A 27,713-nucleotide genomic window follows, 5' to 3' on the forward strand; every position below is an offset into this window, starting at 1 on the left:
CAACTTGTCTGTTCCCCTTCCCCCAATTCCCCAATAAAAATCTTTAAAAAAAAAAAAGAAAAAAAATAGAAACTTTACCACCTGTCTGTATCTTCTATTTGAATATATAAAATTGCTAAGCTTTTGCAAAAATTGCATTTTAGTAGCCAGCTATTCATTTCCTTAATTTCATTGTTTTATATACTTTTCCTTTGTTCTCTCATATTTCTCAGTATGATTCTGGGATATATTTTAATTTTCTGTCAGTCATTAGAGGACTCTCTTTGTCAGTGGCTGCTTTTCGAGTCTAATACTGACTGATCCCAGAATATAGAGGGAGAAGAAAGCATATAAAACGGTGGCTTTAAGGGAATTTGAGTTAAGAACTTTTATTTATTTATTTATTTATTTATTTATTTATTTATTTATTTTTAGTTCGTATGTTGCTATAAAATCAGAATAAAATTCTGGAATATTGGGGAAATTTTTCAACAAAGATGTAGTTTATGGATTTTAAAGAATTAACAAAGAGTGAAGCATACTTAAAAACCTGTGTTTCCTAGCTTTTTTTGTATCTGACTTGAATATTGATTTTAGTGTTCATTGAATGCATTCTGTCTTTAGCTACATGCCTGCCACTTCAGAGAGAAATGAAATAGTTATATAACTGTAGTTCTTTGAATTTATCCCTGGAATAAATATCCAGAGTTGTTGTAATTCTTTTGGTTCATTCTTATACTCTATCTTTGCAGAAAAAAAAAGAGAGACTGAAAATTCAGTTAAACTAATACTATTCATCTTGAGTAAGCATCAGATATTATGTATTTGTTCGGTTTATAATAATTCCAGTCTTAATAATACAGGGTATATATAACCTGTTATTTTGCAGAAGTAAAATAGAAATATGATTAGTAATAATTTAGCTAAAGGTGGATTTAACTAGATAGATTTGATTCACAAAGTGGTTTTAAATAATAGTGTATACTTTCCAGCTATATGAAGTAATCAATTAGGCTAATAGAATTAGAAAATGCAAGTCCTTCAGTAAAGAATAGATAATTCTCTTGAAAATATTATCATTTGTATACAAATTAGTATTTTGTCATGTTGGTTAAATGAAAAACAGTGTCCTTTAGGGGAATCCATTTCCAGATCTTTCATATATACTAAATCTTAAAATTGATTTGCCTGAATAAAATCAATAGGTTTTAGTGATAGATTTGATACAGTCAAAGGAGCCCCCTTTCAAATGGCCTTTCCCTGATTTTATAAAATAAAGCATTGTCTCTTACTAAATCTGAATTTTGTTATGATGCATGCCTCTCTGGCCATCCAACAAAGGATGTACAGTTCTGACTTAGATTTTTTTTACTTTCCGGTGGTGCGAAAGTGATACACATTCAGTGGAAACCATACTTTGAATTTTGATCTTTCCCAGGCAGGTGATACTTGGTATAGTACTCTCTCATGATGCTGGCAATGGCAGTGAATGATTTTTGCCTAACTGTGGGCTAATGTAAGTGTTCTGATCATGTTTCAGGTAGACTAGGTAAGCAATGATGTTCAATAGGTTAGGTGTATTATATGCATGTTCAACTTAGATATTTTCAACTTATGATGGTTTATAGGGACATAACCCCACTGTACGTCAAGGATCATCTGTAGTATGAAATACTCAAGTACTTGGTATTGAAAGCACTTGGTTGAGAAAGTAAATGATTAATAGGGTGACATCCTTTTGAAGTCAGATTGTTTTCAGTGAAATTTAAGGAAGACTTACTTGTCAGTTTATATATTATTAAAACTATTTTTTAACAGTAGATCCCTATGCAAATTTTTTGAAAACATTTGGAAGGAATTCAAAGAATTGACATGGCTGCAACAAACTTTCTTCTGATCTACTTATTTAGTGAACAAGTTTTCACAGCACTTAACATCTATAAGATGAAACATGGGACTAGCAATGCTTGTTAATGGTCTCATTCTACAATATTCATAATCTAGCAAATAATGTAATATTCATCATTCAAGCAAATAATGTAATATTTACTATTCTAGCAATAATGTAACATCAGTGGATATATGAACTAATTGGAAGAAAAAGCTATCCATTTAAATATGAGATTTATGTTCAAATTCCCAATAAAATTTTATGTTTAATATTTATCAAAGTTTATTACATATTTATGTTGTGTTGATGTAGTGTTCTAAAAATTGTAATGATAGCTTAATCTGAAAGAAATTTTAATATTTATACCTTTATAAATAAGAAAGTTTTTGTATTTAAATTTTAATTTTTATACACTTAGTGGCTAGGACGTATGATAGGATCATCAATAAATTACTTTAAAACCTAAAAATATGTTAGAATAAATTCTATAATATTAGTAGAATGGAAATGTAAGTTCAAAAAGAAAACAAAATGATATAAAATTTCCAACTGTTAAAAGAAGAGCTTATTTTTATGCATTTAATAATGAATAATGGTGGTTATCATATTGCTATGGCATTTAAATTCCATTAGCTACATGTAAAACAAAGTCATTTTAAAATGCAAATAATTACAATGCATCAGAAATTACATTGTTTATAACTATTTAAAAGTGGTCAAATATTTTGTCATAATTTAAAAATATGCAAGATGGTTTTCAAATTTTTTAGAAGTTACAAGAGCAAAAAACATTTGAGAACACTGGTATATGCCACTTGCTTTATTATTGAATTATGCTCTTGTTGGAATTACTTATTGCTATTTCATTTGTTGGTGTTTTTTGCCTAGCAGACATTAGGTAAACATTCATTGGGGTGATAAATTGTTTTGATGGTTTCAGAGCTAGTACAGAGCTAGTAATTTTATCTCAACATGTCACTAATGTGAATTAAAAGACTTTTTTGTTGTTCTGCTAGGACTATTTTAAAAGCACATTTAGTTAAACTTCATCTTTGAAACCTCAAGATAGATCAGAAAATTTTATTTAGGACCACTTCAGCCTAGTTGGATTCAGAATATTATGCAGAAATTAGCGGCTTTATTTATGGTATATGAAATTTGGAAATAGATGAGGATTTAGAGATCTCCTATTGAAATGCCTTCATTTGTCAAAGAGAAAATGCAGGGTCAAAGAATCACTTAAGCTAATACAGGTAGTTGGTAACAGAACCATATCAAATCTGTTGCTAAAACCTATTGATTTTTACCTCCCAACCATCTCTTAAATTTCTCCACTTCTCTCTCTCCAGTGCCTTCACCCTAGTTTGAACTGTCATTCTCTTTCATTTGATATCTGTACTACATCTGATTTGCTTCCCCACAGCCCCTCATTTACAAAGCATACCTGATCACAGTTCCTCTGCTTAAAATCCTTCAAAGATGTCTCTCCTTGGTCATAGGAAAAAGGCCCTAACTGATCAGGCCCTTTCTATTTCTAGCCTGTCTAGGCTTAACTGCCACCACTGCCCGCCTTGCTCCCTGGATTCCAGTCACACAGGTCTCTTCAGTTTCTCAGATGTACCATGCCCATTCCTTTTCATATATATATATATATATATATATATATATATATATATATACACATTTATTTTTAATTACAATTGACATACAGTAGTATATTAGTTCTGGGTGTACAACATAGTGTTTCAACATTTATATACCTCACAAGTGATCAAAGTAAGTCTAGTAATCGTCTGTCACTGTACATAGTTACTGCGATGTTATTGACTCTATTTCCTATGCTGTACATTACATCCCCATGACTTATTTTATAACTGGAAGTTTGTACTTCTTAATCCTTTTCCTCTTTCTCACCTTCCCTCCACCCGGCTCCCCTCTGGCAACCATCAGTTTGTTCTCTGTGTCTTCTGCAGTATCTTGCTCTATGCTATATCCAGTGCCTCCTTATCCCTCAGATTTCATCTCAAATCACACTTCAGAGATTCCCACACCTCCCCTCCCCCGGGCCCTTACAGACTAGCTAAGTCCCAGAGCTGGTTTTTCTCATCTTTACTTCTTCTTCAAAACTTATATTTCAGTTTGTATATTTGTGTAATTATTTGATTAAAGTCTGTTTCCTCAGATAGAGTGTAATCTATAAGGGCAAAGTTTATGTGTATTTTGTTTATCACTGTATTCCTGGCACCCGCCTCATTCCCTGGTTCATTCAATACTTACAGAATGAATGACTCCCAATTACTTCTATTTCTGCTACACAAGTGATTTTAGAGTAACGTGTATGATATCATCTTTGCCATATGCTTTATTTAATTCACCCATCTGGTGATGGAGTAGCATGTAGGAAAAAAATAGAATTTCAAGTTATTTATTCCTAATTTGTAAATCACATTTAAAAAAGAACCACTTTTTTTTTTTTTTGGTAAAAGCATAAAACCAATAGTGCTAAATATTCTTACTATATTTGATGGAACCTAGTCACATATTTTTATTAATCAGTTCTCATTTGTGAGTAGTTTTCAAGAAGCTAAGAAATCATAGAAACTTGCATATGGAATATAATAAAAAAATACAAAGAGGTGGTGGTGATACGAAAGTCATTGCCTCTCAAACTAGTGTTCCACAGAATAATGTTCCTGCAAATTTTCATAGATACTTTCTACTTCCTTCCCTCCCTTCCCCCTTCCATTCCTCCTTCACCCAACCAAGAAGGATTGTATCCTTATAAATAACTTGGGGAAACAGTATACCAGTAAGTCTCTTTCTCATAACAACAATGTATATTAGCCTAGCATACAGAATAACAACAATGTATATTAGCATAGTAAAGCACCTTGTGCCTTGAAGCAGACTTTCTCAACCTTGGCCCTGTTGACACTTTGAAAGAGGATGGTTTAGCAGTATCCCTGGCCTCTAGCCAGTAGATCCCAGAAACACCCTCCCAGGTTGATAACCAAAAATGCCTCTAGACATTGCCAAATGATCCCCGGGAGGCAAAATTGTCCCCAGTTGAGAACTACTGCCTTAAAGAGATCAGCTTAACTTTGTGGATATTCATATTTCTCAAACTGACTTTTGAATTTCTTGCAATTCTTCTACTTCATTCACATACCTAATGTCCTGGGAAATGCTATTTTGAATTATCATTTAGTAAAAGTAAACTAATTTTACTTTTCCCCCTACTTTTTAAACTCCTCCTTAAAACCCTTCAGTACTTCCCACTGCACGTAGAATAAAATTCAGACTCTCAACTTGGCCTCCCTGCATTTAAAGGCCTTTGCCTCCTTCCGTAACTTGACCTCCTAACCTTACCTCTGTCAGTCCATTTTTGACCTGCTTTCAGGTCCCCAGATACCCTGGTTTCTCTCCTAATGTGCTGTCGCCTCTGTTAAGAATCATTTTGCCCTTTAGGTTCAGGTTTCAGATTAAATGTCATCTCCTAAGGAGAGGTCTTTTCTGACCATCCCTTACCCTGCCAAAAAGGATAGTCATCCATCCTAGCCCTACCCTCTGTCACAGCACCCTGTTAGTCGCCTTCACAGCACTCTTCAGTTTGTAATTCTTTGTTTATGTGTGTGGGTGTTTTCTTGCCTCAGTCACTAGAACGCAAACTGTACGAGGGCAGGAGCACATCTGTCTGGCTCATCATTATATCCCCAACATTGAGCACAGAGCCGAGCATTTAATAGGCACAGTAATTACTTGTGGAATATAAAACGAATATGCTTTAATTTATCACTGTGTTTCTCTTATAGGGTTAAACTTACACAGAGTTAAAAATATTTTTTATTGAAATATTTCATATACTATAAAATTCACCCTTTAAACATGTATAATTTAGTGGTTTCTTATATATTCACAGGTTTGTACAACCAACACCACTGTCTAATTCCAGAACTTTTCATCACTCCCCATTCTCCCGGCCCCAGCCCCTGACAACCACTAATCTACTTTGTGTCTCTATGGATTTACCTGCTCTGGACATTTCATATAAGTGGAACTATGCAGGTGTGGCCTGGCTTCTTTCCCTTTGATTATGTTTTCAAGGGTCATCCATGCTATAGCACCTAATAGTACATTCTTTCTTGTGGCTGAATACTGTTTCATCATATGGATGTGTCCTCTTTTGTTTATCCATTCATCAGTTGATGGACTCTTGGAATGTTTCCACTTTTTGGCTAGTGTGAATAATGCTGCTATGAGCGTTTCTGTGTAAGTTTTTGTGCAAACATATGTTTTCACTTCTCTTGGGTATATACCTAGAATAAAATTGCTGGATCATATACTAACTCCGTATTTAATTTTTTGAGAAATTGCCAAACTGTTTTCCAAAGTGTCTATACCATTGTATATTCCCACCAGCAGTATATGGGGGTTCCAATTTCTCCCATCCTTGCTAGCACTTATTATTGTCTTTTTATTACAGGCATCCTACTGGGTATAAAGTGGCATTGTGGGTTTTGATTTGCATTTCCCTAATGATGGATAATGTTGAAATGTTTTCATGTGCGGACTGGCCATTTGCATATCTTTTTTGGAGAAATGTCTATTCAGATCCTTAGCACTTTTTTTTTTTTTTTTTAGCTGAGCCATCCTGCCACCTGTTGGCAGCTCAGTGACTTCGAACTGCTGTTGCTCAGAGCTCAAACTCTTGAGTGAGCTCTTAACCAACTGAGCCACTTGGCTGGCCCCCTTAGCACATTTTAAATTGGATTATTTGTCTTTGTATTGTTGAGCTCTAAGAGCTCTTTATGTATTCTGGATACTAGACCGTTATTTGGTATATGGTTTGCAGAAATTTTCGTTCATTTGTAGTTGTCTTCACTTTCTTGATAGTGGCTTTTTAAACACAAAAAATTTTAATTTTGATGTCCAATTTATCAGGGTTTTTTTTTTTCATCACTTACACTTTGGGTGTGATATCTAAGAAATCATTGCCTCATCTAAGGTCATGAAGATTTATGCCTGTTTTCTTTTTATAGTTTTTTAGTTTTAGCTTTTACATTTGGGTTGTTGGTCCATTTAGACAAATTTACATGGTTTGTGGTAGGGGTGCCACTTCATTCTTTTGCAAATGAATATCCAGTTGTTGGAGCTTTATGTTTTTTTAAATTTAATAAAGCATCATAATTTTCACAAAAATTATGAATATTGTCTCAACATTTACAATTTAAACAAATCATGTATAGAGCACATACTGCATACCAGACATTATGTTGGGCATAGACTCTATAAAGATAAAAAAGATAATAATGCCTACCTTCAATATCTCACAAATGTAGAAATTTAAAAAATTGAAAGTAGCACTAAAAATTTGAATGGAACATATATTTGAAGAAGTTATTAGTGGGTTTAAAGAATTGGTTTCTGAGTGATTGTATGTGAAAGTAAGATGATACTTGATGGTATTAAAAGTATTCCTGAAAATTGCTGTAAAAAGCACTTGATGGTGGTTGCTATGCAGTAGGAATGTTTTATCTTGATTAATACTCTTAGGGTTATTTTGCTGTTAACTTAGTAATTTGGGGGGTGGATAAGAAAGAAAGTGCCTGTCATCCACAAATGAAAGGTAAAGCCCCTAATAGAAATGACCAAAAAAAATATGCCTTCTCTCTCTCTCTCTCTCTCTCTCTCTCTCTCTCTCTCTCTCATAACTGATTGAATTAATATTTATTTAAATATTTATATAACTCAAAGCAAAGGGTTCTCTACAGCAGTGTTTTCTGCGTCATACTTCAGCAATTCTAGATTTTTTTCACCCCTTTGTCTTCCTTTTTTTTGCCTGTTGATGCTAATCTTATAATTATTGATATATATCTTGCTAAAATTTGCTCTTATTTGTGTTAGCTTTCTTTGAACTAGGCTTAGTCTTTCGTGACTAATTATTGAATTCAGGACATGTTAAGTTCATTGTTTTAGTCTGCTAGGGCTGCCTTAACAGAATACCACAGACTGGGTGGCTTAAACAAAAGAAATTTATTTTCTCACAGTCCTGCAGGCTTGAAGTGCAAGATCAAGGTGCCAGCTTTTAGGTAAGGTCCCTCTTCCTGGATTGCAGGGGGCTGTCTTGCTGTTTCTCACATGACCTTTTGTCAGTGTGCACATCCAGGGGGAGAGAGGTAGGAAGGGAGATGGATGTCTCTTCCTCCGGTGAAAACGCTAGTTCTATTGGAATAAGGCCCCACCCTTAGGAATTCATTTAATCTTAATTATCTTCTCAAAGGACCTATCCCCAAATATAGTCACATTGGGGATTAGGGCTTCAACATATAAATTTGGGAGATAGGGCACAGTTCAGCCCCATACACTCATATAACACATAGTCATTTTGATATTCTTTATTTTATATTAAGAATATGCAGTGAATCTCTATAAAACTTACATTCTTACTGGGGAGGAGGGGGAACCTCATGTTATCTAGTCTCTCTACACCTGTGTTTCCTTACCTGTAAAACAAGGGAATTGTGCTAGTTGATTTCTAAACACTGAAATTCTCTGTTCCTCCAGTTTAGAGTTACCGATTTGTAACATTATTCGGCAGATAGGGTATAGGAAGCATCTTGTAATAGAAATTGATATTTTGTAAATCAGCATTCCACCAACTCCTGACTGAAATTATGGACCTCTAAATCCTGATAGCGATACTCTTTTCAATTAGTTATGCTCGTTAGGTGTTACTGTGTACGCGTATGATTTAAAAATTTGGATGTGACATGTTTCTCTTTTTCCAGTTACTAATACCCTGTATTTATGCAATATAATTTATTTCTCCTTCAGAATATGTTTCATTGTAATAGATTCAAATGATACAATAAGTGTAGATATAGCAAAATGTGAGAATCTCTGTCACACCTACTCCTCTCTCAAAGAAGATGACCATAATTAACAGTTAGGCATGCATCCTTCCAGTTTTCTTTCAGTGAATGTGCATATGAATATTAATTTATGCATATATTTTTTCATAAATGAGAACCTGCTATATATATTCTGTTATTTAAATTTTTTCCCTCAGTGTGTTTTGGGATTTTCAGACATACCAGTATATATGTATATTATTTTTTAAATGACTGTATAGTGTTGTATGATATTGTAATTTATTTAACTGTTCCCCTTTTGTTGGACATCACTTTGTTTTCTTCATCATTATTAAAAGTAATGGTGCATGACATCCTTGCACATGCACTCATTTGAACATTTTTATTTTGATAGACTATCTAATTGTCTTTCTAAAAGGCTTTACAAATTTACATTTCTACCAACAGGGAGTGATTGCCAATATGATGGTTGAAAAATATCTAGGATGTTGAGCATCTTTTTATTTATTCATTGGCCATTTGTGTTTTTCTATGAATTGCTCTAATTTACCCATTTTTCTTATAGCATATCTTTTGAATATTGTTTTGTAAGAATTTTTAAAAATATATTTTGCAAATGAATCCTTTATTTTATTTGCAGATATGTTTTTTCATGTCTGTTCTTGTCTTTTAACTTTGCTTATGGTATCCATATCTATGGAATGGAGATATGTCATTTTGTGAGAATATCAGTTATTCCCTTCATGGCCTGGTTTGTATAGTGTTTAGGAAGACTTTCCCCATGTAGCGTTATTGTTTTTTCTAGTATTTTATAATACTGTTTCTTTAACTCCATTTGGAGTTTATTTAAATGGATGGTCAGCTGACCTAACCCTATTTGTTATATCGCCCATTCTATCACTCATTTGAAGCCCCCTCTATCTGAATCTAAATCTCCTTATATATATAGCTTTATTTCTAGGCACTTGCTTTTGTTCTTTTTGTTGTATTTTTCTAATTCCTTTTCCAATAAATAGTGTGCTTCTAATCCCAGTTGGTTATTGTGTCTTTCGAAATCTAAAAGGAGAGAATATTTTCCTTTATTTAATTTACTTTGCTTAGCTATTCTTGCTATTTTTATCTATAGTTTTTTTCTCTTTTCTCTGTTTGCTATTACTTCCTAGTGTTGCTGTAACCTTACTCTGCCCTCTCCTGATTTGTGGTTATTAAGTTATATGTATACTAGGAAACGAAATAACACACTGATGGTATTTTAGATAAAACAGTCTCCAAATTGAGGAAATGGAGAATTCATATGAGACTGATTTGTGGATAGAATGTTCATACTTTAATACATAAAATTTATTACATATGTTTTAGTTTCTCAGAGGCTTAGGTTTTTTCATTTCTAGGTTCTTAGTAATATTTAAATAGTTGATGTTGCTGAATATGCAGTCTCTATAGAAACATTAATATATGTATGTTAAAATTATTCTTGAAACAGAAGCTATGTTTAAGTCACTTTGCTGAAAAACTTTATTTCCATCATATTTAGGTTAATGAAAGTTGTCTGTTAATAGGGAAACAAAGTAAATGTGATCCAGCCCACTTTTTGCTTTGTGTTTTCTGTCCTAACAATATTATAGAGAATAAAATAAAAGTGGGAGGAAAAAGTAATTAAGTAGAATAAGATATTTCTCTTATTTTACATCAGCTATAGCCAGATGCAATCATAAGAGCAGCATCTGTTTCAATGGAGCATCTTTCACTCAAGGTTAGCTTTAAAAAAAAGTTTGACCTGCTTTATGGTTAAAAAAATAATAATTCTCAGTTGCTTTGAGCAGCTGTAGTCTTTATTGTACCCAAATTGCTTAGCTTACATGAGGAAATGAAAGTGGCATCCCTTGTTTACTGCAAAATCAATAGAATCCTACATTATCTGTTCAGTTCTAAAGCATAAGAAATAGGGTGTGTGTGTGTGTGTGTGTGTGTGTGTGTGTGTGTGTGTGTAAAGGTTTTGTGTAGTACTATTTTTCTTTTTACATTTGTATTATTTCGAATGAAATGACTAAATTCAACATGCTTTTTAAAACTTCATTTTAAGATTTGTTTTTCTTTAAAATATCTATGGTGCTGTGAATTAGTATGTAGAGGTGTGTTTGTGTTGTGTATTACTAAGGAAAATACTGTTTCTCTTATTCTTGGACAGGTGAATTATTTAAGGGTTTCTGGGATTATACTAAGATTTGGGGCATCTGGGGGACATAAAAGAACCAATACTTTTTCTAGACATTTCAAGCTTTGAGTGCCCCAGAGATCCAGAAATAGGATGGTTCTATATTATGATGAGCATCTGGAGTCTAGTCAGACTTCACTTGGGCAGAAAACGTATCCTTTTAGGCTTGGGGGTTCCTGAAGATACATATGTATCTGTACTTACGGGGTTCAGTAAATCTGTATGCAATATGACAGAACTCACGAAGTGAATCCCGCCTACAGAGACTTATATTGATTGGCCCACATGGTGTTTTTATAAAATATCTAGATTTATGGCTTCTCCTGAAAAATGGGAAGACCTGACAACCTGGGTCACATATCACCACATGGCAGCAACTAACTAGATGGACGTGTGCTCTCCAGTTTGCCAGAATCCATACCTCTCCCTCTCCTGAAGCTGGTGGTTGTCATTTATCACCATACTTTCATAGCCACTCAACAGTTCAACTCATTTGTGTTCTTACCCTGCAACTGGAGGTTTGGAATATCTAATTTATAACCGTCACTCTAAATCTCTTTTTCTGGGTCTGGTACAGCTGAAGTAAAAATGAGTAGATAGCAATTTAATATAGATAGAACAATCAACTCATTTTTTACCAGAAACATGTTACGCATTCGTGTCTTCATTTTCTCTTGCATCTTTTTTTCCCTTGAAGTATTTGATCTACTCTCTTGCGGAGGCCTATTTATTTCAACTGCCAACACCTTGACTCGTCCTTGACACCTCTGTCTACAGTAGTGTGTTTCTCCTCTGAAGTCTTAGGGCGCTTATTTTCTCCACCACTATATATTCATTATAGTGGAGATTTAGAGAGTCTCATTCAATTAAAAAAATAATTGTGTTCCTGTGAAGAGGCCTTTGATTAGTCTTTTTTGAATTTGGTTCACCGTTCATTTTTTTTTTCCAAAGAAATACGTGTATTGTTATTTTGAAGACTAAGAAAGGAGTAACGTTAAATTTTATTTCCCTAGTTTTCCCAATCGGCCTTCAGACATTAAATTTAAATATTGTTTTCCTTGGTTTCAGTTACAGATGAGGACACGGTAAAGAGGTATTTTGCCAAGTTTGAAGAAAAATTTTTCCAAACCTGTGAAAAGGAGCTTGCCAAAATCAACACATTTTATTCAGGTGAGTGGTTTTTCGGTTCAACATATAAGAGACAATTTCTGCTGCTAAGGGAGGAGAAACTCAACTGTGTCATTGTTTAAACTTCTGATCATCATTAAAAAATGGGGGCTTGTTTTCCTTGCTGTACTGCCCTGAAGTGGGCATTGACTTTGGCCAAGGTGGGAACACATCTGGTACTTCCGTGTTTAGTAAGCCTTATGTGGGCATTGCCTAGCTTCTCTTGCAGTTGCAAGGATTTCAGGACCTCATTGTAAAGCAGCACCTTGATAGAACTTCACAGACTTCACTCTAGCTCAGTCCAGTGCTTTAAAGAGTCAGAAACTTGGTTTTATCCTTTCTCCCAGAGCTGAATCACAGTTCCAGCATTTTAATTACGTCGGCTTCGTGCCTTTCCATTGCATTGGAACACTCCCATCTCTCTCTGGGACATGGTCTCCACAATGGCATCTACCAGATGTAATTGCAGTTGAGAAGAAAACATTAGGACTTGTATTTATTTATGTCTTACTCTTTAAAAAAAATTCTGTATATATTTACTCCCCTACCTTTTTAACATCTCTTTTTCCATCTCACAGAGCTCAACTCATGTTCCTTGACTCCCTCATTGTATTGCAGTTGTCAGGCCCCTCCCAGAATTACATCTCCATCAGTTATTTTAACTACTCTGTCCCTTGTGCTTTTAACCCCTTTACCCTTGTTGCTTTGTAATGCTTCTGCCTAGCGAAACTCCAACTGTGGACCCATCCAGCCATTTGCCTCCTTCATGCCTACCTCTGGGCTGCTTAGGACAGCTGGAAAAAAGTTATATAGCAGAACAAATCTGAACCACTGTAAATTCATTGTTGTATTCTCACTGTGTCCTCAGAGCTTCCTGTGGGTCCTAGTCAATGCCCTTCTCCATACTCCAAAGTGTTCATCTAAACCCTATTTCATTTTCTTGAATTCTGTGACCTATCTTCCCCATCGTGCTCCATCATCTCCTACTTTGCAAATAAAAATAAAGGCCTTCGCCTCCTTTTGGTGTGTAATACTTACTCAGATCTAGGCCATTCCTTCCCCAAAATACCTATAGACATTCTTACCCTTAGTAATTTTCCTCCAATCTTTGTAGAAAAGACACCCCTCTTCAATCCATGGGAAATCTGTACAACTACTGACTGAATTTCAGTTCCTTGAGACCTTGCTCCAGTAATTGTCTCCTCCAAGAATTATTGAATAAATGCATCATTAACTTCCCTTTTTACTGGTTTAGTCTCCTTAGAAAGTCACTCCCTTTAAAGAAAAAAATAAACGAAAAACGAAGCAAATACCTTAACTCTGTGTCCTCCTCCTCCTCACCTTGCATTGATGGTTGGACTTCTTCCTAGGCAGAGGGGACAGTTCATGCAAAGGCAGAGCCATTAAAGGACGTGGCATATGTACATAGCCCCCTCACTACATCACCAGTACCTAGAAGGCAGAGATGAAATAGAAATATTATTTGAAACCATACAAATGGAAAGATTTTCAGCAAGGGGAAAATGTACAGAAGGAATGGCAATATTCAAGGACAAAGATAATTTCCATAATGAGTAGGCAAGAAGGATAGAGAGGAACCAGCAGTGTAGAGAGCCATGTAATGTAAAATGAGGAAGAGGAGACTAAAAGAGGAAGGCATTGTGGTGGAAAGAGTGTTTAGGCCGAGGAAAGGCTATTGGATATGATCTAAGGCTATAAATGAAAAACACATGAGGTCGAATTTATTAGCATTTTCTTTTACTGTGATTTTTTGAGGAAGGATCTCTGAGTCCAACTTTAAATGGATAATTTAGATCACAAAGAATAAATAATGCTTCTTCGTTTACAAAGCAAAATAGATATCTACTGTTAACAATATATACATACCTTTTATATTTGTTACACATAGATATGTATATAATTATGTATGTATGCACCTATATGTGTGTATATGCTATATATTTAAATAATTAACTTTTATCATGAAACAATACTTGTCCTCACTACTTGTAATACAATATTCTATTCTTTGTATATTCTGTTTTCTATATTTGATTTTTACAATGGTAATTTATGATCCACTAAATTGCGTTCATGGACCTATATTGAAGTATAAGCCTTGGTTTGAAAAATGATATCTTAGACTTGGTTACTTTTCAAAAATAGTTTTAGTCTTTCTACTATTAAAACCTTGGGGGCTATGATTGAGTGACTTCCTTTTTTCTGTGTGTATTGGCAGGGCCTTTAGGGCATGTCTCTTGATGTCATCACAGAGTTGGTACAAATTGATAGTCTTCAGACTGACTTTTTGCCAGGTCAGGAAGTGATGGGTAATATGAAGACATGATTGACAGAAATAGAATTTGGCACTTGTCCTAGACAGTATCATTTTCCTCCTTATTTAGCCACCTTTTCATTGGCAGGTTGTCTTGTAGTCTGCAGTCCTCAGACACTAGGGCACATGAAAAACTGTAAGTAATACAGGGGTGAGTTCAGATTATACACCTGCCTCCCCCCACTTACATCTCACAAAAATATTTAATGGTCAGCTAAACATAGTCGTTTTCTCAGTGAGTTATAGTCTTGCCTGAAATCTTTTAATACCCAAAACAAATACTGTCAAAGCCAAACAAACAAAACAGAATGAACACTACCAAAATGTGGCTATTTATTTTCATAGCAATTCTCTTACCTACCAATTACATTTTGGATGTTTGAACCTTATTGCTTTTTTTAGAAGAAGTTTACCATTTAACCTTCCTACACTTCTATATATACTTGCTTGTAAAATGAGCAAATTGGTTCCCAGCCCTCTCGGGGGTGCATATGTGAGGAGTCAGAAGGTACTTTCAGTATTTCAGAAAACCTGATGTAAGTGATTTTCTGCTCTTTATTTTTTATTACATATTTTTGGTTAATAAAATATGAGGATTTATTTAGATTTATAGATAAAGTCTTTTAAAATTTGAAAACTTTGGGAGGAGAGGGTAATTTTTTAAAGGAGTAGTCCTTTTGGGTGATAACATTACTAATCGCTGATCCGGAAGTCTCCCAGGCCTCGTCTGACACTAAAAACGGTCTCGATCCTGAAGGCTGCAGTGCTAGAAACCATTGTGGTGACCAGGGGAGGTCCTTTTCCATTGGTAATAGCAAACACTTCACGTTACATCTTTCTCCCATCTTGAATCAGTTTGCTTTCTTTCTCCTTTCAAAATGCTTAACTTCTCAGCAGTGTTTTTTATGTGCATACGTTAAAAAAAAAAATCAGAATGTATCTGTTGCTTTTAATATTCCACAATTAAAACAGGCAAGCCCTTTTTATTGATTGGTATGTTTTAAACAGTCAAAAGCTTTTTCCTTTGTTTCTAAACAATTTCAGGAGTTTTTTTTCGGGCCTATCTTAATTTTTTGGCTTCAGTTATTGTTAGGAACTCACAGAAATATTATGTGCTTTTCCTTTCTTTGCCAAAAAGGAGGGAGGGAAGGAAGAAGATTGTAGTAGTGTTATTTGTAAGTAGGAAGATCATGGCAATAGAAACAGATTTATTTCTTGGCTGTTAAATATTTTCAGGCTTCATATAAATCCAAGACTAATTGGATAATAATTACCCGGAACTATTCCTAGTATACAGTTAACCCTCTAATCCTAATTATGCAGTGTCTTGCTACATGTTTATTTTTCTTTATTCTTATTGAGACTTTATATTGTTACACCACTGAGTATGTGTAATGAAACATAAGAATCTCTTTCACTGAAATACTAAATGTTCATTTTACAAGTGATTATATGTATCTAGTACCCACATATTTAAACTGACTTAGTGGCTGGTTTTGCTCTTTGCTTAGATGTGTGTTAAAATGTAGATCAGTTATATATTTAAAAAAGGTGATCATTGGTCTGTAATATTGTTTAGAATTCCCATGGTCATAGCATTTCTTCCTATATCATGATTATCTTGAATCTTGAGTACATTACAACAGAATCAGTTACTTAAGAGCTATTAGAAGATGGGGGGTGAGGGTGGGGTGAAGTGAATTAAAGCGATCAGTCTCACTTGTTTTTTGTTGACACATCTGATGAAAATTAAAAATTTTTATGTATTATCCACAATAAATGTTCCTTCATTTTGTTAAAACAAACATGATCGATAGGTTTCTATTAAAAACAAGCCATGTGAAACCAGCTTCGTTTTCTTTCTCTTCTTTCCTCCTCCTTCCCTTCTTTCTTTTCTTGTGTTTCTTTCTAAAAGTTTGGGCAATGCCCATGATCATGGGGTAACCCACACATTTCTAGGATGGCATATTCACACACAAAAAAAGCGGACTATCATCTAAATTAATGCTCTTTTAAACTGTAGGTTACGGCCCAATAAATGGGTCAGGAAATTAAAGTACCTGGGGTTATCACAGGAATTTTTTAAAACTATGAATTGAATGTAGTCGAATAGAAAATATCAGCGTTTATTTACCAGTTATATCTACTTTATATGTACAGCATGATACTTGGTATTTTAGAGTTTTGCAAGGTACTGTGGAAACAGACATGAAGAAGCATTGACTTTACTTGGAGAAAAAGAAAGGGATTGAGGAAAAGCCTCCAGAAGAAGTACCATTTAAATTGGGTCTTTGAAAACGTGTGGGCATTTGTCAAATGCCATTGGAGGACTGTATTTGGAGATAGCAGTCGGGGGAGTTGGAGTGTAGTGTTTCAGGGCAAGGGAAAAAGCTGTCCAGATGCATAGTGACCTTAAAGTACAGGACATATTTAGGGGTGAGTAGGGTAACAGATAGTCTGCTGAGGCTGGAGTTGTGAGAATAAGGAGTAAGTTGGTGATCAGAGAGAAAATTGGAGAAATAAGATGTTTTATTCACACATGGAGATTTTAGACTTCAGTATTTGAGGTGTAACAATTTCAGGTAATAAGAATACAAGATAAAAGCAGAACAAAAATTACATGTAATAGAACAAGACTAACTATCCTTAATCATCTACGATGGGTCAACATTCTTATAAACTTACTTTGTATTTTCAATTAACACTGAGGTCCATAAAATGAATCAACGAGATGGTAATATTGCAGGACAAGTAAACAAACAAAGTATTCTAAGACACTAACTTGATTCTATCAAGAATTATTTTTCAATTGCATAACAATATAATGGTTTTGCTATTCTGAAGATAGCTTGTAGTTCTGAAATAACTTTTTTCTAAAAGTAAAAAAATAATAAATTGGGTGAAAACTAAATATCTTGTTAGCCCTTATTTTAGCTCTTTGAGGGGCAAATAGGTGCTTTGAAAGTTCTTGAATGGTTATTGGAAATTTCTATCATATATTTTTTATATGAGATCTTAAGGCATTAAGCATATATTAAAATAATCAGTTCTTATTCACAGTCACTTGATTTACTGGCAGGAGTAGAAATTGGAATTTATTGCCAAATAGGCTGTTTTCATCGATATTTGTAAAATTGCTTTGAAATGTTCATTTTTATTTCTTACAAGCGTATTTGTAGATTTTCATTCATAGACCAAAGTATGTTCATAGACCAAAAGGTGTATACACATATATACATATACCTTTTTCCAGGTTTTGTGCTATCCCATATGTTTGAGTTTTTTTGAGATCTGAAAATTGAGAGATCATTACAAAATAGATTTGGACACTTGTTGTCAAAAGCAGTGTTTTTCATCCTTTTTAAGCCTATGCCCCTTTTGATAAGTATAAAAGTTTCACTTCATAACTATAGTAATATTGAATATTACTATATTGAATATTATTTTTTCAAATTACATGTTCTTTATATTTCCCTACTCTCACCCAGGGGCTCTGTCTGTCTCATATGCTCTCCTAGATAGTCTTGCCCTTAAGGAAGAGAATCGCTAGTTTAAAAAAGGTAGCAAAATACCCCTGAAATTTTCATTTCTCCTCTATTTCTATATAGGAACTTGGATTACTACACAGAACTTTTTCCTACATATTCATTCATTCAGAATTCATTCATTCACGTATTCATTTATTCAACAAACATGATTGAGCTTACTATATCAAGCTTTTATGATACAAAAGTGAAGATGGTACTCCACACAAAAACTTGTATATGAATATTAATAGCAAAATTTATAGTAAAAAAACTCTAAACAATCCAGATATCCATCAACTGACAAATATTTAAACAAAATACGGTGTATCCACACAATGAAATACAGTTCAGCAGTGAAAGGAACAAACTACTGATCCGTGCTACAAAATAGATAAACCTCAAAATCATTATGCTAAGTTAAAGAAGCCAGACACGAAAGACTACATATTGTAAGATTCCTTTATATAAAGTGCCCAGAAAAGGCCAATCTATGGAGACACAGAAAGCAAATCAGTGGTTACCTGGGGATAGGGGTAGGAGTGAGGATTGACAGCCGGCAACCAGGACAAGAACTACAGGGGGATGGAAATGTTCCACAATTGGATTGTGGTGTTGTTTGCACAAATCTACAAATATACTAAAAATCAGAAAACTGTATTATTACAGTGGGTGAATTCTATGGTGTGTACAGTATACCTGAAAAAAATCTCTTAAAAAATAAATTGTTCATTAAAGAATGAAGATTATAGAACCATTGCACTCAGAGAACTCAGTCAATGAAGCAAACATATAAACAAGGAATTATATGCACTGTGCTATCCATGTTTGTATGAGGCCCCTTGAGAGTCCTAAGGAGGGAGCTTCTTGTTATATGCAGTAACTGAGAATCGTTAGGCAAGAAAGACTTTACACAGAAAATGGTACTTGAGATTAGTGGTGTGAAATGAGTAGGGGGTTTGCCAGATGGAGAGGCATGGTTTCTTGACTTACTGCTGGCACACAGGAAGTAGCAGATCCTCTTTCTTTCCATTTTTTGGACTTCTTACTTTTTAAATCGTATAATGAAAGATGTAAATAATTACAAAATTTATGTATTGACAACCAGGCTAAGGAAGCTAAACAAATAGCAAATTCACATGTCACTCCTTTAACAATAAAAATTGATCATTCATATTACTTATGATATTTTGGATTTGGACTCTTACTAATTACCTGAGGGTGTTTTTTTAATCAGCATAGTAATTTATATACTTGAATAAATCCTCACATCTTTTATTATATATGTGTTTTTAATTGTGTATAATATTTTTTTTTTCAAATGGCTACTAAGTGGTTAGGGCATAAATACTTAAGTTGTTTGAACCTAACTACTTAATAAACAGCAGTGTTAGGTATATCTTTTCGCCTAGGAGCATCAAGAAAAAATTACTGAGATACTAATTGCCCTGTGAACCAAGAAAGAACCAAGAAGTGTTCTGTACTGTGTTTGTTCATGACAATAACAAAACAAACACATTTGCAACAGAAATGCCTAACTCGTATAAAAATAACCCTGAGATTCATTTTCCCTTTGACTTCAGTGTGAGATTTGAAAATAGGTGAATAGTGCTTTTTCTTATAATATGGAAGACTAGAAAGAAATGATGAAAACCTCTCACTACAAAACACTAAAATGCTGCCTAAAATATGCAAAATTATTAGATATAAAATAAAATATATGCTTAATTTGGGTAAAGACATAAAAGTATCATAAAAAAGCCATGAGCAAAGAATAAGAAACTGTCAAAACTGACTTTTTTAAATAACCAATTAGAACTTTTAAAAATGAAAATATAATCACTGATATTAATATCTTAATTAAACTGTAAATTAGAGCTTAAGAGAGAATTTATAAACTGGAAGATAGAATTGAAGTAGATACCCAGAATACAACACAAAGAATTAGATAGGAAAATATAAGATATGTAAAAGACAGCAAGGAGATCAAAAAGCCATAGTTGATACCCGTGATTTGCTTTTTCCACTACTCATTCCATATCTCCTTTTGCCCTCAGCTGGAATTCCAGCTGGCTAGGGTTTTTAACTGGATGGGATGACCCAAACTTTAATTCCTAAAGGGTCTGAACCCTCAATATTCTGTCTTTTTTATGATTGCTGTAGTTTTCCATTAAGTTTTATTATTGGTTATGGAAGTACTAGGATGTGTTCCAGAGAGTCTCCTGGGTTGCAGACACAATCCTCCTTGCTCCTGTTGTGTGATCAAGAACTCACTGTCCCCTTGGTAATCAGGATCAATCACTTTAACCAGTAAACACCTTCTTTGCCTACTGGTTCAGTGGTATGATGAGCCCAGAATGGCCAGGTGGCAGTCTCATCTTCCAGTTCAGTGGAACCATTGCTGTACTCCTCTGAAAGAAGCATTTCCCCTTCAGAACAACCAGTAGGCTGAGCTCAAGTTGCAGATCGGGAAGCAAAAATTATGTGAGTGGATTATTAGGCTTAGTAGTGAGGGGAACCACTTACACTTTTACCCCTTGATTCCTAGACTGTATTTTGGCCGTGGTTGGGACAGCACCATATAATGGTCTCGGACAGAAGCCCATCCTTTCAGAGTTTTGTCTTCTAACTCATGTCAGTAAGCTTTTCTATTAGGCCAGCTATTTCTGGGTATGTGGTAAGACCATTTTACTTCATGGATATTCCCATTGCTTTACCACCTATGCTGTGAAATGAATGAGTTCCTTGATCAGAAACAAAGCTGTATGGAATATCATGAAAATGGATAAGGCGTTCTAGTGAATAGTGGTGCTAGCAGGACAATTCATTATGAGCAGGGAAGGCACATCCATATGAAGAATACATTTGTTCCAGAGAGGACAAATCTCTGCCCTATTCTATTTTTCCTTCCCCTAAGACCCTGGCAACCACTGATACGCTTTCTGTCTCTATGGATTTACCTGTTCTGGACATTTTTTATAGATGGAATCATACAATATGTGGTACTTTGTTTCTGGCTTCTTTCACTTACCATGATGTCTTCAAGATTCATCCATGTTATATAGCATGAACCCATGCGTCACTCTTTTTTATGGCTGTATAATATTCCATTGTACATATATACCATATTTCGCCTAACCATTCATCAGTTGATGGACATATGGGTTTCCACTTTTTTACTATTGTGAATACAAGTTTGTGTATGTGTACTACTTTTTGTGTGAACATATATTTTCAGTTCTCTTGGTAATCAGGAGTGAAATTGCTGAATCTATACCTAGGAGTGGAATTGCTGGATCTTGAGGTAACTATGTTTAACCTTTTGAGAACTGCCAAACTGTTCCAAATTACAGTGTTGCTGTACCATTTTGCATTCTTACTCTTAGTGGCTTTTTTAATTCAGTATTTCATCTGTGAAAAGAAAGGGTACACTTGAGGTTTTGCAGGGAGGGAAGTATGGGATAGAATGAAAGGAGGGTGCTATACCAAAACTGTTTTTTCGTATCCAGTACTAAACATTACACGTTAACGTTTTTTTCCTAGAAATTTTAGGAAAACAAACTAGAACAATTAGTAAAATTTGAGACGAGTCAGTGAGAACTTTTACCACCATTTTTATCTTGATGATTTGACAGTTCTGTTGTATTCCTTATAGAAAAGCTTGCAGAGGCTCAGCGCAGGTTTGCTACACTTCAGAATGAATTGCAGTCATCCCTGGATGTGCAGAAAGAAAGCACTGGCGTTACGACGCTGCGGCAGCGCAGAAAGCCAGTCTTCCACCTGTCCCACGAGGAACGCGTCCAGCATAGGAATATTAAAGACCTTAAACTGGCCTTCAGCGAGTTCTACCTCAGTCTTATCCTGCTGCAGAACTATCAGGTACTTAGATTCTTTCTCTGGAGCATGGAACCTTTACACAATTGAGAAATGGTACTAAATGGAATTACCTTGAGCTGTACTGATGGGCCACCCCAAAAAGGGAAGTCCTTAGCATGTCATTATTCTTTAGGTTTTTATTCGGATAGCTTATGTTCTTATTGGCTAAAACCATGTTATCAGAGGTGGTAAAATAGTGTAAACAAGACTTCAATTTTTGAAGATCAGTTTTCTAAAACCTTTTTGTACAATGTTCAGGAGTAGCCCTTGACTCAAGGACTACTAGTTTACTTTCCATATTTAGAGGTACCTCTGGCAGAGGTGAGTAGGAATAAGAAATAATATATGTCTGCCCCACCACTGTTGGCTATGTAAGAGCTTTTATATTCCTCCAAACCTATAGCAAAATTTCCATAAAAGCAATTGGACAGTTAACTTTCTTGCAACTAACACTAATAATATAAAAGATACTGACTTTTCAACTTACCACTAAGAATCCTTCCAGCTTTATTATCCACAGGCTGCAATATAACTGTATTTTTAAAGAAATCTTGCAAGAGAAAAGAAATTAAGTCACAGCAAATGTGTATACAGACTAAACACCTAGGCTGTTATATCACTCAATATTTTTAAAATCCAGTCTGAAAAGTTGAACTCTCATGTATGCTGAATTTTGGATTTATAGTTAAATCTATAAAGAATTTATTGAAAAACAGATGATCTGTTCAATAATAAACAAATAGACAAAAGCACTTCTCTAATCTTTAGAGAGACCATATGCACTATTCTTTTTCCATTTTATTCTTATGATTATTACTTCTAATCAGTGGTAAGGATCATCAAATATTATATAAAAACTAAAGGTTATACAACAAAAGTATTACCGGAGTAAATATTGGAATTTTAAAATAAGTTATTATAGTCTCATATCTGCAGTGATCTAAGTTGTTAATGCATATACTTATTTCCATCTTTTTCTTTAATAATTCTACTTTCTTCTTTGGTAATTTAATATTTGATCATTGAAAGAAGAACCTGGTTGGAAAATAATTTCATTATAGAAGAATAGAAAAGTAATTATATAAGATGTATATAATGGAAAATTCCCTTCCTTTGATATTTATCCATAGGCTTTATAATTTATTTTTTAAAAGAAACAAAAATATATTTCTTCTTTCTTCTATCTAATGCTGTAAAACATTAACATTTCATATTTCATTAATTATGCTTGTGTGTTACAGAGAAATACCCTTGTTAAATTTTATTTTATTAACTTTCCTAGAAGCTTTTGTTATGGGTCATTATAAAAAGCTCCTTGGGATAACAAAAATAATTATTAATTATAAAAGTTTTGCTCTATCCTCTGTTCTTTGAAGCTATCTATTCTGTATAAATACGTTTACTTTGAGAATAAGGAGAAGGGAAAATTGATTGAAAGCAGCCTCCAAGTCATGGTGTGTGTACCCCAAAGAGAGTTTAAGATGATTCATTAAAGTATGAAAAAACAAATTCTAAGCAAACCAGCAAGCAATCAAAGCCTAACTTGGAATGAGTGCTCAATTTTTTTACTAATGGGGATATGTGATCAGCAAATTTGGGAGATCTTTGGTTTAAAGAACCTTGCAAATCCAGTTTCTTGCTTTTTTTGTATGTTGATCAAACAACAACAGAATTTGAAAATGTAGACAAGTAGGATTTTGATATTGTAGAAATGGAGGAAAAGTGGTAGCTCCTATCCATTATCAGCAAAACCCTGTAAGTGTGATCGCTTCTTCTTTTCTACTGAGTTTTCTTTGCACTCCCATCCCCCCAGGCTGAGAGCGGTTGGAAGCAAAATGAAAGGAGAAATAGATGATCTTTTCTTTTCCATGCTGGTTCGTACATGTTTGCATAGCAGTAGGAGGGAAATGCGTAGCTATACCACTCCTTCAAAAAGCACAGAACTTATCAATGTGTTCAGTTCATGATAAATCCAAAATATTTTCTGAAAATATTCTTTTGATCCGAGAATCAAAATAATATGAATTAGCTATTTTGAAAATAATTCTATTTAGAAAAATGGAAATAAAAATGTTTTGAGTTTAGGACTTCTATTAATTTTTTGAAATAGAAATAATAGGATTCATAGTTAAGGTTTCTTTCTATTACTGATAGCTTACTACCTTGAAATGAATAAATAAATAAGAAAGAAGAGTCTTATCCTTTAGTAAATGGTTTTATGAAAATGTTGCCACTTCCCTTGGGACTCAAATCTTCAGTCAGCTCTGTCTACACATACTGCTTATTATTTTTCATCTTTTATGGTAGTGAAATTATAGTAGTGTTTCTCATTTCTTTCCGTAGAATTTGAATTTTACAGGGTTTCGAAAAATCCTTAAAAAGCATGACAAGATCCTGGAAACATCTCGTGGAGCAGATTGGCGAGTAGCTCATGTAGAAGTGGCCCCATTTTATACGTGCAAGAAAATCAACCAGCTCATCTCCGAAACTGAGGTACAGTAATCTCACTTATATACTACATAATTTCCAATAATTTACATGTCTAATTTTTAATGAAATAATTCCTCATTTTTGTTCTCCTTTATAATTAGTTGCTAGCATTGAATATATACATTCTTACTCATGATTTTTTTCATTTGCTTTATCAGTACTCATTCACCAAGAAGTTATCAGAATACCATATATACCGGAGGTGTCAAAAAAATGTATACACGTGACTTGTATTCTTCTTTTGTTATTGGTGTATATTTAGTATTACATTTTTTTTTTTAGTATTGCAATGTTAATACAGTTTTTTCCTTTGTATAAATGGTTCAGAATTATTTATGCAATACTCAAGTTTAGTATAACCTTTGTGAACATTTAATAATGTGTCTTTCTAGGCTGTAGTGACCAATGAACTTGAAGATGGTGACAGACAAAAAGCTATGAAACGTTTACGTGTTCCCCCTTTGGGAGCTGCTCAGGTTAGTATTTGTTTCCAGTTATTTGGTGGGTTGATTTTGCCAATTTAATAATCAACACAATCTGTTTAGCAGGTAAAATATACTGATTTCATTATTTTAAAAAAATTTTTCAGTCAAAGTTTGTAAGTTATTACTATTGTTATTTTTGTTTTAAGAAATTAGGTGCCAGATCTCATTTTATAATGAAATGTAATGTCTTCCCACCTTTCTCTTTTTATCCTGTACTCCTTGTTTATTGTTATTGACATGCTAACTTCTTGGTCGCACTAATTGATTAAGACGAGATATTTATTTGATGACGGGGGCGGTTCAGATGTGCTGGGCTACTATATAGCTGCATCCAAAACACAATAGTTAACACTTAATGTGTTACACCCAAAAAAAAAAAAATTAGATGATACCTTCTGTGGTATAAAACAAGCCTCAATAAAGTTAAAAGGATTTAAATCATAGAAAATAATGTTTTCTAACTACAGTGGCATGGAAATCAATAACAGAAAGAGCTTTCTTATCCTAAAAAAGAAGCCTTTACACAGACCTACAACTAATATCATACTTAATGGTCAAACATCCAATGCTTTCTCTCTAACTTAGGGACAACATTCAACATCGTACTGGAGATTATAGCCAATGCAGTAAGGTAAAAAAAATGAAATCGGGGCATTCAGATTAGTAAGAAAGAAGTAAAACTGGTGGGGGTTTTTTTGCAGAAGACATGATGACCTATGTAGAATATCCAAGGAATCTGTAGAATAGCTCCTAGAACTAATAAGTAAGTTTAGCAAAGTTGCAAAATACAAGATCAATATATAAAAATCAGTTGTGTTGCTATATACCATCAAGAACAATTGGAAATAAAAAAATTTAATAATGCTATTCATAATGAAAATATGAAATATTTAAGGGTAAGTATGACAAAAGATGGACAACGTCTTTACATTGAAAACTACAAAACATTGCTCAGAGAAATTAAAGAAAAATACATGAGAGATACACCATGTTCATAGGTTAGAAAACCCAGTATTTTAAAGATATTTCGTTCTAAATTGATCTATAGATACAGCATTATCCAACTAAAAATCTCAACAGGACATTTTTTTTTTTAATAATTAGTAAGCAGATTTTAAAATTTATGTGGAAATACAAAGGATCAAGAATAGCCAAAACAAGTTTGGAACAACTAAGTTGAAGGATTAACACTAAGTTGAAGGTATCAAACTTACTGTTAAAGCTACAGGAATCAAGATGGTGTGGTATTAACGTGTCAGGATAGGCAAATAGGTTAATGGAACAGAGTAGCGTCCGCAAATAGACTAGTAAGAATATGGACAACTACTTTTCAATAAAGATGCAAAAGCAATTCAGTGGAGAAAGGATAGCCTTTTCAACAAATGGTGCTGCTGGAGCAATTGGCTTACATATGAAAAAAAAGAACTTCTATGCATCCTTCACACTGCACACAAAAAGTAATTTTAAGTTTACTATAGACCTAAAGGAAAACCTAAAACTACAAATTTTTGAAGAAGACATAGGAGAAAGCACAGGTGACTTTGGGTTACATAAAGATTTCTTAGAAACGACACTTCATCAAAATTAAAAATTTCTGCTCTTCAAAAGACTTTGTTAAGAGAATGAAAAGAAAAGCGACAGACTAGGAAAAAATATTTACAAAATATATTTGATAAAATACTTGTACCCAGAATATATAAAGAACTCCAGTACTCAATGATAAGAAAACAAACAACCCAGCTTAAAAATGGGCAAAAGATCTGAACAGATGCTTAATGAAAGATGTATGGGTGGCACATAAGCATGTGAACAGATTATGCTCAATGTCATTAGTCATAGCAAATGCAAATTAAAACTACATTGAGATAATACACACCTATTAGAATGACTGAAATTTAAAAGATCAACATACTAAATGTTGAAGGAACAAGAACTCTTGTACCTCATGCTGCTGGTGAGATGTAAAATGATACAACCACACTGGAAAACAGTTTGGCACTTTCTTAAAAAGTTAAACCTTTTACCTACGATATGATTTAGCCATTATCCTCCTGGGTATTTTACCCATGATAAATGCAAGCATATGTTCATGTAAAGACATGTACCCAAATGTTCATAACAACTTTATTTGTAACAGCCTGAAACTGGAAACAAGCCAAGTCTATCAATAAATAGGTAAATGGATAAGCAGTTATGGTATATCCATACAATGGAATACTACTCAGCAATAAAAAAGGAATAAGCATTAATATGTGGAACAATATGGATGCATCTCAAAATAATTATGCTGAGAGAAAGAAGCCAGGCCAACGAAGAGTACATACCAGAGTCCATACCATATGATTCTGTTTACCTAAGACTCTGGAAAATGCAAACTAATATATATTGACAGAAAGCAGATCAGTGACTGCCTGGGGTAGGGGGATGTGATAAGAGGAAAAGGATGACAGAAGGGGATGAGGAAACTCTTGGAGGTGAGAGATATGTTTATTTTCTTGATTACGATGATAGTGTCATAGGTGTTTATACGTATCAAAACATCAAATTGTACACTTTAAATATGTGTAATTTATTGTATGTCAGTTTATCAATAAAGCAGTTTTTTAAAAATAGGCATATCATAGTCAAACTGCTTTAAAATGAAAAATAAAAATCTTAAAAGCATCCAGAGAGGAAAGACACAAATTGTATACTTTAAATATGTGCAATTTATTGTATGTGAATTATATTTCTACAAAGCTGTTAAAATAAGAAAATTTTGAAAAATTAAGGTGTTTAAGAATGCATTTAGAGGTGGTAAATATGGAAACGGTTATCTCTGGTGAGGAGGGGTAGGTTTTTGAATCTGGAAGAGATAGGCTTCTGGACGGCCGCTCACT

At 33.9% G+C, this 27,713-nt stretch overlaps 1 protein-coding gene across 2 annotated transcripts in view; it reads left to right on the forward strand.

Annotated features, from left to right (window-relative positions):
• Positions 1 to 27,713, forward strand: part of XPR1 (xenotropic and polytropic retrovirus receptor 1) — a 159,712-nt gene that overhangs the window by 83,592 nt on the left and 48,407 nt on the right. For both annotated transcript variants that reach the window (XM_019624046.1, XM_019624047.1), the window contains exons 3-6: positions 12,026 to 12,127; positions 21,639 to 21,862; positions 24,203 to 24,352; positions 24,742 to 24,825. In XM_019624046.1, the coding sequence (XP_019479591.1) occupies positions 12,026 to 12,127; positions 21,639 to 21,862; positions 24,203 to 24,352; positions 24,742 to 24,825 (560 nt within the window). The remainder of the gene's footprint in view (positions 1 to 12,025; positions 12,128 to 21,638; positions 21,863 to 24,202; positions 24,353 to 24,741; positions 24,826 to 27,713) is intronic.

Source organism: Hipposideros armiger, unplaced genomic scaffold, assembly GCF_001890085.2.
Source record: "Hipposideros armiger isolate ML-2016 unplaced genomic scaffold, ASM189008v1 scaffold_573, whole genome shotgun sequence".
NCBI classification, from domain to species: domain Eukaryota; kingdom Metazoa; phylum Chordata; class Mammalia; order Chiroptera; family Hipposideridae; genus Hipposideros; species Hipposideros armiger.